Genomic DNA, 12,600 nt, shown 5'->3' on the forward strand with positions numbered 1-12,600 from the left:
CGAGCTAAGCCGCTAACAGTTCTGTGTAGTCCATGCTCATATAAACAATAGTCCTAAATAGGCCACAGAATCTTTACTTAGTTTGTTATGCGATGACTGCAGCCCACGCGGCCGTACGCAACACACTACGCTCATGTTAAACACACCTTTTTTACTGCAGCCTTTAAAATGCGAAGAAATATCAGGCTGTCCCATTTTCATGGATCCCGGATCAGCGGAGATGCAGCCCACAGACTGACACCTTTGCTTCACAGTGGAGTTTATGTTGTGTCAGGTTCCCCACAGACTGCAGTCTGTCTGAGGGCCAGGGGAGATGGGGAATCCCTGGAGAAACACACAGCTGGGAGGTTATTGAATTTGAAAGGAAAAGAGAGCAAAGGGAAAAGAGACGGTAGTGAGAGCTCAGTGGGTTTCTAAAGAAATGACTGCACCATAGGCGTGCTAAAGTCAACGAGTGCACTGTTACATTTAACAAACAGAAATATGGTTTTGCTCCTTTTAATACACTGCGTAGTTTGGAAGTACAAGGTGGAGTTTATGTTGATAATCGTGTCTCCTGTGGATATGCGTTCGTGCTGCAAGAGCTAAAACTGGCATTTTGAAATTTCACCTGTTCTTCAATTCAAAATTCCCCTTCTCCGTCGCAGTACACGCATTTCTAGATTGCAGAATGCTCTATATGTATTTGCATTTGAGCATTTCTCTTTCATCTTCAGTGCATATTAATGTAATTATTTTTCTGCTGCGCTCACACACTCTGTGCTCACTTCCCATCCCTCACTTTATATCATCCCTTTCAAACCTAGCATCTATTGTATGTTTGCATGTTCAAGCGGAGGAACAGCAAAACGCTGCAACGCAGAGATATTAATAATCTGTTTGAAAATGAGTCACCAAGTCAAGGTGTTACGGAACATTTATAGTTTTGTGTCGATCCTTTGCTTTGGGTTAAAGTCTTCATAAAATACTACGATGCAACCATTATATACTCTGGCTGTCTTTTATAGTGCTATTTCAGCACACAGGCCTTTATTTCCAAGAAGTCCCATGGGGACTGAGCTCTTTGGGGACCGAAATACAAGCCAAGTACAATTACATTCAAGAAAATGACTTTACATAGTGCCCCTTAAGATAGTTCAAATTCAATCCCTGTGCTGTAAGGCCCAAACATTTTATCTAAACATATCATTCAAATTCACTGTCATGGTTCATGGCTCATGCATTTGTTGTTACATGAATCCCTTGAGGTTGCTGTTTCGTAACGAGGGTTGTACTTGTACTGCGCCGGGGACATCTGGGATAGTCTATAGAGTTTCACCGCACCTCGGGGTCCAAAATAAGTTTAAAAATATCAACTTTGGGACGTGCAGATGAACTGAGGAACAGAATACAACACAGTGAAGCAAAGATAAGAACTAGTGATAATGTTATGTTAATGAAGCCCTGCACATTAGTGGCCAGCATAAAAATGAGTTATTGTATTTGATCTGAGATGTCAGGAACAAAGCCCTGAATGGACTGAGTGGATTTTACACTTGCCGTGCAGAGGAACTGTTTATCTATTCACTAAAAGGATCTGATGTGGTGCCTTTTACCTATTTGTCGGATTTGCAAATTCCCAACATATGCTAATAATAAAATATGGCACTGCGGGTTTATGTACAATTACACTAATGTAACGTGATGGGCCACTTGATTTATTAAGGCGGTTGTCATGCTGCAGTGATTAGAGAATGTTATACTTCTGCAGCCGCCGCTCTGAATCAATTTGTTATTAGGATTTCAATCAGTAAGATCAGTTTGTGTTTATTCATTTTTCATGAAAAACAGATGTTTACACTTCAAGAAATGTTTTTACACCATCGGAAAACTGTTGGCTCTTTGACAGTGTGTTAGCTGCTGGCCCTTTTTTAAATTCCCCGACTGCATTTGCTGTAGTACTGTAACATTTGATAAACCTTGATAAAACAAACTACTAGCTATCACAATATAATTGTGGACAGCAGGAATACAAGGGGCCACCTTATTTTGAAAGTGTGTTTCATGTTTCCCGATTTGATAAATAAGTGTGAGAAGACAAAATCAATGAAGTAACAAAATACAGTGTAAACACAGTAAATGTTAAGACTTTGTTCATTTTGTTTTATAAAATTTCACGCAATAACTTATTTGAAACATCATTATGTTAAACTTCAGATTTAGTTAGTTGTGGGGCTCTGCTGGTTGACATCACAACAAAGAATGAAAGTGGCACATGTTTCTAATAGCAGAATAACTCCTTACTGAAGTCACAGAAGTAGCAAACAATGAAATAATATACCTCTCAGTCATTGTATGACAGTCATTGAAGTGCAAGTGCAGCACATGTTGATTTTGCTATAATTGAAGAAATACACTCTTCTGCCACACTGTGTACCTGGATGAAGGCATGAAAAAAATGACATTTAATGACAATACATAAAGACCCAAATTGATAATATCACATACCGAGATACAACCAACAACTGGAAAATAAAAAAGGAAACCAAAAAAAAGACAAAATACTTTTTTTTAATAATTATTTTGTAATAAAGAAATCTAATTTCTTTCCAATCTTAACACTGCTCTCTCTCTCGCTCTCTCTCTCTCTCTCTCTCTCTCTCTCTCTCTCTCTCTCTCTCTCTCACTCTTTCTCTCTAAAAAGCTTTCAAAACAGACCCAGGTCATTTTTTTACATTGTTTTATCAAACAGAACAGCTTACCTTTAAAAGACCAAAGGTTCAGTCCATTTTCTCGTCTTGCAATTTGGTGTCTCAGATTTGATAATCCTTTTCATAAAGGAGCTTTGCTTCCAACAAACCAAGAAATGTCATCTGGGCTGAAGCATCCATTATAAGCAACGGATGTTGCAGAGGATACGCATATGCCAGTATTCCATCTGTAGCCAAGACGCATAATTCAACACCATATACTATATAAAACAGTGAGGTACAGTTGCCCAATATGCACATATTCAGAATCTCGTCTCAAGCTTGTGATCTTCATTAAAAGGGGTCATGCATCACTGCTGCAGAATGAGCCTCCTTTTAAATCGCATCGATGTGTACAATGGCAGCCACTATACTAAGATGTAACAAAGCGCTTCTGCATTTCCTTTAAAATGTTAATAATAATGATGATAATTGTGCGTGTTGCAGATAACGGCTGTCCAGAGGTATGAAAGGAACATTTCTGTGCCCATTAGGTGAGTCACCATTGTAATAAAACACTGCCACAGCGGCGTTCAGGTAAAAAGATTTGTTCCACAGTTAACATGCAGCAATGCACCCTCACACGCAGCACACAAGAAGGTATCTAGTATGCTCTTTCAAATCTGTCGGCAGAGCCACCAAATGTAGCACATCAAGGGAGCGGCCCATATGTTGTGTCTTTAGCCTTCATTTATATTCTATTTGTGTCTCTGTGGGGCTACAGTTGAACCCTGCCCACTAGATCTGTCTGTGGGGTTGCAACACATTTACATTTACTATGCCTCTCAGTGAGATTCACAACCAAAAACAACAAGTTGAGAGAACTATCATTTCAACATTTTTGACAGTTGTTTGATCAATCAGTTTACATTTGGTATCGCAAGTATAACCAGGCATATTACCATAGATCATTAAACAGGATGAACGTGGTGTGCATTGATGCAGAAGATGTTCCTTTCATGGAACATGAAATGCTTTCAATTAACCTCTGTGACAATCTGGGTGGGTTTCGTCTGATACCACCACTCATATTATCATCACTATTATTACTACTCCTCAGTGTCCTCTTCTTCCAATAAGTGTGGACTTGTTGTTGATAAGAAAAACCATCATCAATCACATAAAACCGCTCCTATACATAAGCATTGCAGTTTTGAGGGAGGGGTGCAACAGAAACAATTCCATACAGAGCTGCATTACAGTCGAAAACCTTGTTGATATGACTTTGTTGATAATACGGTCTCAGGTACATTTATCTGGAATAACTGGTCCAGTTTGTGCTCAATTGCAACAAACATTTTAGGTTCCTGCTTGATGAATACAAAAAAAAAGAGATAAATATACCTCTTTTCTCAATCTTTCCCATTTGCAGACTAGCACAAAGGAACCGCCATGGGAGAAGCATACCGGGGTTGAATTTCAGACAAAAGCGCCTTCATTAAGAATAACTTATCATCTAGTTCTGTTAAAAACACTCATTTTGCAAAACCAGTAGTGTCTGTGGAACATCTAAAAGCCTGTCTGAACATGTTAATAAAGCAGCACCTATCATTACCAGGATGACTAATGGCTAAACCACAAACCATACATTCAATCTAGGTTTAGCACAGAGGCCTGCATAAAGTCTCACTCTTTACTAATGTGGTTGCCATATTGACCCTCCACAACCCAATATATGATTGATTTATTTCACACGTAATGATACATGGCTAGACAACTGTACACATTATATCAAACTAACAAAAATAAAGAAATACATAGTTGAAACGCAAGAAGCGTAAATGGCATTTAACATATGAAAGTTACACAGTAAAAATGTGGATCTTACAATTGTCATACAACCAGACATTATTATTATTAATATACTGTACATTTCCATTCATTCCAATCATCCTAAGATGAATGTTTAATCCCTTCTTGAATGCTGCTGCAGATGGATGTCTAATCATCCTTATGACAGCATTTTATGGCATGATTATGGTAACCATGAGCAAGGAGGTCATATCAAATTCCTGTCTAAAAGCAAATATCTGGCTACTGATCTGATTCAAATAACACATTGTCAACACTTTATTTTACCCATACAGGTCTTTGCAATGGGTTAGCTTTCCATGTTTGTGGAACATTGTTTTAACAATTATTTGATGCTGGCATTTAAGTATCAGAATTGTCAATTCAAATACCAAGTAGCTGGCTTTTACAAAATACATAATACACTCTCAGAACACAAAAGTTTGTAATGATTATTACTGAAGCAACAGAAAAAATTTATCAAACAGAGATCTGCATTTACTGTTCTACAACCTAAATGGACTTCATGTCACAAAGCCAATTCAAAGATTCACAATGAGTGTTGCAATTGAGCCCTTATGTTTCTGAGAAGTAGCCAAACTTAAAACATGTATCATAACCAACCTCCACTATCACCGCCCCTGATTATCCACAAAGAAACAAACTACATCCACCCCAAAATATCTCTGCATCGGAGTCTGCAATGATACATATTTAAATGAAAATATATTTATATAATTTGTGGATTTTTCACAGTAGTTTGTACTGCACTGTACCTTTTTGTCCATCTATTTATGCCTACATAATTGTCACCTTGAGGGAGTCTATTGAGTCACTTGAGAGAGAGTGTGGCTTGTGTTTTGTGTGGAAGAAAAATGTCTCTTGGATTTTGTTCTGTAATATCTCCGATCTTCAGGGTGGTAAGTGCTGTGCATGTCTTTCATCTCTTCTGGCCAACAACGATTTGGGGACTGATTACTCTGAAAGGCTAGTTTTTCCCTATGAGAACACAGCTTGTAGAAACTGCAAAAAACATTTGCTTTGGCACAGATATACATTGTAGCGATGTCCATTCCTTGATCTCCATTGCCATGATCGTTACTACAAACACAAGTGGCCCATTGTGGTAATCCTTGGCTCAGTACACTGTCACGGATAAGTCTATGTGTTTGTGTATTGCCGTGTCAGTCTATCCTCTCTCCTGGTGTAATGTCAATGCACTCTAGTGTCTAATCATTCTGCGCATAAACCCAACATCAATCCCCTCTCTGTCTTCAACTCTTGCTCACTCTCACTCTCTCTCTATACTCTCACTTTTGTTTTTAGATCTGAGTCTCTTGGACATTTTCCTTCGAGTTCCCCTTGAAGAGAAGTGGCTCCATTTGGGGATTCTGGTGTTGGCCCATGAAACCCTTGATCGATCCGTGTAAGCCCATGGTAGGCATGGGGAGAGACATCGGCAGCGGTGGGGACATAGAACAGGGGTTCATGTTGGTGCCATTGCCGGATGAGGAGAGCATATTAGACGTAGAGATTGGAACTGAGGTACAGGAGATGGGGATATCCTGGATATGTTGGTTCTTGCTATTGAGGATCATTCCTGGTCCCATCCCGTCGGAGCCGATACTGAGACCCATCACGTTGTTGTTGAAATGGTGGGTCTTATAGTAATGGTTGAGAGTATCTGTACGGCCAATGTTGGGGAGGTTGACTATTTCTGGATGATGCATCCTCAGGGTTCCTTCTCCACTGCCCGAATTCATTGTTGAACCGCCTGAGATGCCACTCCCGGCCCCGGCTCCAATCTCATCTTCTACGTTGACAATCTCGATGGCTCTGGCAGGGCCGTGGTGCTTGTGTAGCTGGTGCTGCTTACGCAGTTTATAGAATACAACCAACATTACAGCTGCCATAAATGTAATGGCCACGAAGCAACCTATGATGATCTTGGTTGTTTTCATTACATCATCTAGGCCTGGAATGTTAGTTACATCCATTATGGACACAGTCACTGCATTTTCAGCTCGTGGGGACAGTGAGGAAAGAGAGGAGAGAGAAGGTGATATAGTGATGCCAGGACGACCCACTAAAACTCCTCTTTGAACAGTAGGATTAGGAAAATCTATGAACGTTTCGTTAATATACTGTCTTGCTGAGTTTTCCTCGTCTACTCTCACTGTCTCCACTGTTTCCACAGTGACAGTGGTGAAATAGCTGTAGCTGTCTCTGGGATCTGAAGCAGACACATTGAGCACGGCGGTCGCAGTGGTGTTTCCCGCGGAGTTGGTTACCATGCAAGTGTACTGCCCTGTGTCTTGCACGGTCACGTTTGTGAAGTTCAGCGTTCCGTCATGAAGCACTGAGATCCTAACTCGGTATGATCCATGGGTCATCAGAGTGCCATTCGGAGTGAACCAATTCACAGAGGTCATCGAGGTTCCCGTACGGCATTTCAGCTCAGCAGCCATTCCCTCGGTGACATTGAGGTCAGTGGGTGGCTCAACAATCACTGGGGCATAGCAGGTGAAGTGGCTCTGGTCGAGTTCCCCAATGTATTTGCCTTTTATACCTGGGGGCGCATGGCATCGAGCACAACACGTGGTGTTGCTGGGAACGGTTTCTTTCAGCCACCAGCTGAGCCACAGAACATCACAGTTGCACACCCAAGGGTTGTGGTTTAAGTGAACCCTCTCCAACTGGTGCAAAGGGGTGAAAAGGTCATGGGGCAAGGAATGCAGGGAGTTGTGGGAGAGGTTGAGCTCCTCCAAATTTTTGAGGTCATCAAAAGCATTGCGTTCAATGACTGACACCCTGGAGTGCATAAGCCACAGCTTGCGAAGCGACACTAGGCCCTGGAAGGATCCAGGCCGGACTATCCCCAGCTGGTTCCCTGACAGCTCCAACTCCTCCAGTCGTACGAGAGGGGTGAGGTTGGGGATGTCCTTCAAGCCGCACATGCCAAGATTCAAGAAGCGCAAGTTGACCAGACCTTCGAAGGCAGCCTCAGAGATGAAATCCAGCTTTCTGAGTTCCCCTAGATCAAGACGGCGTAATGAGGGAACACGGTGAAAGGCAAACGCCGGCAGTGTCTCGATGGGGTTGTTTCGTAGCCATAGTTCCCTTAGCTTGCTGAGGTACTCAAAGGCTTGTGAGGGTACCACTGTAAGACGGTTGTCAAAAAGCTCCAGCGTGTTGAGGTTGGGAAGGCCATTGAAAGCTCCCACCTCAATTTGCCGGATGTGGTTCTTAGAGAGCTGGAGGATTTCCAAATGCCGCAGGTGTTTGAATGTGTCGGACTTGATCACCTGGTGTGGAAACAAAAACATAGAGACATGTTGTAACAACGTCAGAATTACTGCTGTTTACATAGTTTAATTCAGTCTGAATGCATTGCAGGTTTGACGACAAAGTCTACCTGGATTGTGTTCTCCTGTAGATTGAGGTATCTTGTGTTCTCCGAAATACTCTCTGGGACTTGCTCCAAACTCTTCCTCGTACAGATGACACGGCTCGCCTGATTGGAGCAGGTACAGAGGGAGGGGCATGGGGGTGCTGCCTCTGCCAGCTGTGGTCCATGGTTGTGAAACCACAACAAAAGCTGGACCAACCAGAGGAGGGGGGAAGGGGTACAGGGGCTGGTCACCATGACAACACGCATGGCAACTGAGTCATGACCCGCCCCTATGCTATGATGTTAATAAGTCACCTCCAAACAGGGGGATTTAAGTGCTTATCTTTATATTCATATTTTATGCTCGTATTCTGTTTTTCTCTTTCAAGCAGTCACTTTAAAAATGGAGAGGGAAAAGTGTAATGTTATATTAAACACTCTATTTATCATTAATAGATTCTTATTTTACTCTCATGCTCATGCTTTTTTAACTATCAAACTCCTTGTTCTTTTCAACAACTCATTTTAGGGAACTCTGTATCGTTTATTCCCATGACAATTATTAGAATAGAAATCCAATTTGGGGGAGGGTTTGCTCTTGGATCTGTTGTCTCTGTGGATGCTGTTGCTTCTCACTGCAGGGGGAAGACATAGAAGGAGAGAAAGAGAGAGGAGGTCACATAAGTGCACAGTGCAGTAGCTTTAAAATATTAGCCCAACACATACATGCATGTAAATCCAGAATTGAATTTCTCAAAATATTACAATGCCCTGTCACCAGTGTGTGACAAGCTGGGTCTGGATTGTTTTTCGAAAGAGGTGCCTCTCAAATTGCGGCCTGTGGACAAACTGGTGAGTCAGCTGCCATTTTCTTCACAGGTTGAACTTAACATCTGGGTCATGGTCTGAAATGGCCACAAAATTCTTCAACGGCAGGCTGGGTGACAAGTGCTGAGGCAGGCCCATTAGGATGAGGCAGTCTCATCGTCCACTTTATGATACTGGTGTGCTAGTCAGACACATACTAGCAGAGTCTCCTATTTAAAATGAGGCCAAGATGTTGAATGCAATTACCACTGCTGTTGGAAATCATCTAGACCTAAGGTTAATGCAAACATTTTTGCAATCCATCATGAGGCCGCAGCCGTAATCTAGCAATTAAGATATAAAGGAATGATTTTCGACTCCTGAAATGTTACTGAAATGCACGTGATGTGTACAATAATCAACACAAATTCAGACAAGAGCAACTAAAGTTGATGAACCCAAAATGAAAATGACAACTAGATTGTGAATAAATAAAAAAGTCCTTTTGTTATACCTGAATGAGTATCTGTGTGTTGTAGCGTTGTAATAACTGACTATGACTCACGTTTGCTATTAAAGAATGTCTATGTGTACAATTACGATACTTAGAAGGATACAAACAATAAGGCATAGCGAGCCTTATTCCAACGTGTATTCGTAAGATAGCAGAAAGTCACATTTAGTTGTTTACCCCTTAGAAGTATTTCAGGTATACACAGATGGTCTGTGGTTACTGAAAATGGAAGCCAAAGATAAACACCGAACGAGCTCTGCGCTGGTACTGAATAACAACTCCCTTAAAAGGGAGACTTGCGCTCAGCTACAAAAGAGGGCGGAGTGATGACGTCAGGTAGCGGAAGCGGGGAGGCGCTACAGTACCTTCAAACCAACCCAAATGCTGCCTCTGCCGCCGTTAAACTTTTAGCCAATCGCACGCTGTAAAGCTAAGCCAATGAGAGGCCAATAAGCCCAATCCACTGGCTTGATACACACAAATGTAACTTGGAGTTCGAGGTTCATAAGTCAAACGCGGAGACAGTTAACTGTTTAAGGTCTGTGGACGCTGTGGCTTATGCACCCTCACCTAGAGAACTTCACGCTGAATCACCACTGAGTTTTTTATTAAATCTGTTTTATTATAACTCACCGAATCTGGACTTTTTTTTTGAGTCCATCAAAAGACTTTTGAACACAGCAGTCTATTTGGTTAAGAGGGTGTCGCACAGAAATGGCGGCAAGCATCAGCAGGCTCACTACATTTAGAGAAAAGGTTGGGCTGTTTTTTATTTTTTAGGAGTAGACCAGGAAGAAAGTGTTGATTGTTTTCAAAGCACGTTAGGTTCGACTCTTGCAGTCAAAGGCTGTGCTGTCTGTTAAAAACAAATAATATCTCCGTTACCTGTCAATTATAGGACCGCTGTGTGGCCCTTATGGATTTTTTACATTAGATACCTCTTGTATAATATCTCCAAATGATTTCATTCTCCAATAAACAGGTTGTTTTTCCAAAAGGGCTCCATGGCGGTTCTCGGCATCGCCTCTCCTTTGCAGCGACGATGCATGCGCTCCTAGAAACACGGTTGCTGTGGCAACCTGCTCCCTCACCATCTTGTGTTTTTACTGTCCAGTGCCCTATTCCACATTACTGTGTTTAGCAGAGCCAGATGAACAGTTGCATGTTCAAAACTGATCAGCAGCACGATTGTGGTCCAAATCAGCTTATATTTGACTTCAGATTTAAGGATAACACTTGGTGTTTGAACTTAATGTAAAATGAATGAGTGTTTACAGTAGACACCTTTATCTGGATGGATAAATAAAATATATATTCACATAAGTGAAGGGATAGATACGAACGCACACATTTGAACCTTGGCCTTCAACGTCACAACAGAAGGCACACATTTGCCGTGAATTTTCATATCTACAAGGTCTGACATCAGTCTTCATTAAAAACATCTGATAACTTTTAAAGCAGCTAATAAAGAAGCTTAAACAGGAGTAAATGCTAAAAATAGACTTTTTAGATGCTCTGTTCATCCCACAGACTCCTTCTCTCTCTGTGTAACTGCCACTAAGAAATAACAACATATTACCTAACTCCAATGACAAAATGTAGTTTCATGAATACAAATGCAAAACCTGAGTGTGGCTGGATGCAGCCCCTTTGCAGCACTCGTCATTATGGTGTTCTTTACACTGCCGTCCTTCCCTGAAGAGTCATTCCATCCAGCAGGTTATTATGCATTTCAATAATCCAACTAAATTGAAAATGAAATGTTTTCTCTTAGACGTCAGAGTTGTATGTGATGCAGGATGCCGGTTTAATCGCTACAACGTTTTGCTTCACAGAAAATGATTCATGGAAGCATCAAAACACAACGTCATGTCTAGCTGCAAGAATTGATCATACTCTCAGAGCAGTACTTGTTTTTCACTGGAAATTCATTATTTACACTGTTATTTTTATGTTTTGGATGGGGCTGTTTCAAAATTATAGCATTTCAAGAAATCCATTCCCTAATTTATCTTGCTACTTCCTAAAATGTACAAATTCAGAGGCAACGGTTTGTTTTTCACATATGCAAATACAACATGAGAGCAAATTCTGCAACAATGCTTTCTAATGTGAAAAAAATTTCAAAGAAATGTACTTCATTGAATCAATATAGGAAAGATGAATTTCCCATCAGACAAAAGCCTTCGGCCGTTGTCACCAATGAGTTGTGTAAGGACAAAAAGGACATTGAAGGAAGTGAGCATCACTTTTTCTTTGCATAATGTAGCAAAAGTCACCGGGGACGAATAGTCAGAATAATCTATGTAAATAAAAATTGTATAGAGGAAGAGACTTTGAATGTGCCAGCAGGACGCCTGTTGCCTTGACCTCCCATCGTCAGGTTCTCTAAGAACAACAGCATACAACAGCTATATTTTTAGATTATCACACCTTGACTCATCTGAGAGCTAATTCCTTCGCCAGAGGCCTTCATGCTCATCCTTGTGCAAAATCTGCTTCCTTTGGGATGGCTACATTGTATTTCTTTCAACCAATTTCACTCCAAGGTATTTCTCTTTCTTGATCTTAGCCATTTTCCCATGTCAAGAGCAGATTGCAACCATGTAGATATTGATTACTCAATCAGGCCTGAGAAAGCGCTCAGTCGTGAAAAGACAAATTAGCTGCAAGCTGCTGACCAATTGCTACAAACCAATCACATCATCGTAAGCGCCTGATTGTGTCAATGCCTCACTCTCCTCAACAGAGTCATCAAGGTTTATGAAGAGGCAACAACCGTGGTGTGGTTTTCAATAAACACCGAGGCTCAGGGCTGTGGGGTGCTTCCTGTATGCCTACACAAGGCCCAATTAGACCTCATGCATTTACAGATGGTCGCGATGAACACAAAGCCACACAGGTGCAGCAGGGCCAACATCATCTGCTGTAACTATGACAACACTAGATTGATTCAGGACGTGGGAATCAGGGAAGGATGGGACACATTTTTTTTTTTTTACCAGTAACAACTGGCACTTTAAAGAGAGGAAAATTGTTTGTTCATGCAAAACATGTTCTCATACTTTCCTCATTCATTTTCATCTGATGACAGTTTTATTTTCCAATTCCTCTCATGTGGGGGGAAAAAAACAGCCATAACTTGACCATTCCTCCGACAGACGCAACGTCTAATCTGCAATCTGTGCTCATTTTATAGCCTCGAGCATTATATCTCCTACAATTCGACAGAATGGCCTTATTCATCTATGCAGCTGCGCTCACTACGGCGCACCTTCTCGGGAACGCAATTGAAATTCTGAATAGGCCTAATTCTGCACATGCTGCATTACAAAATGGCTTGCATCCATTCTCTCTTCGGCGTA

General features: G+C 41.3%; 1 protein-coding gene across 2 annotated transcripts in view; it reads right to left on the reverse strand.

Annotated features, from left to right (window-relative positions):
- Positions 1–1,063: 1,063 nt before the first annotated feature.
- Positions 1,064–12,600, reverse strand: part of lrrc4bb (leucine rich repeat containing 4Bb) — a 12,356-nt gene continuing 819 nt past the window's right edge. Inside the window, exons 2-4 of one of the 2 annotated variants that reach the window (XR_011077848.1) lie at positions 7,936–8,546; positions 2,742–7,825; positions 1,064–2,416 (exon numbers count right to left, since the gene is read on the reverse strand). Coding sequence is in view for 1 of the 2 variants with exons in the window: in XM_068583282.1 (XP_068439383.1) it covers positions 5,843–7,825; positions 7,936–8,178 (2,226 nt within the window). In the remaining variant the exon portion in view is untranslated. Of the gene's footprint in view, positions 7,826–7,935; positions 8,547–12,600 lie in introns of both variants that reach the window. The other variant, XM_068583282.1, reaches the window with a different exon arrangement.

The sequence above is a fragment of the Clinocottus analis genome, unplaced genomic scaffold (assembly GCF_023055335.1).
Source record: "Clinocottus analis isolate CAN_PGR_092001 unplaced genomic scaffold, fCliAna1.0.p SCAF_19, whole genome shotgun sequence".
NCBI lineage: Eukaryota > Metazoa > Chordata > Actinopteri > Perciformes > Cottidae > Clinocottus > Clinocottus analis.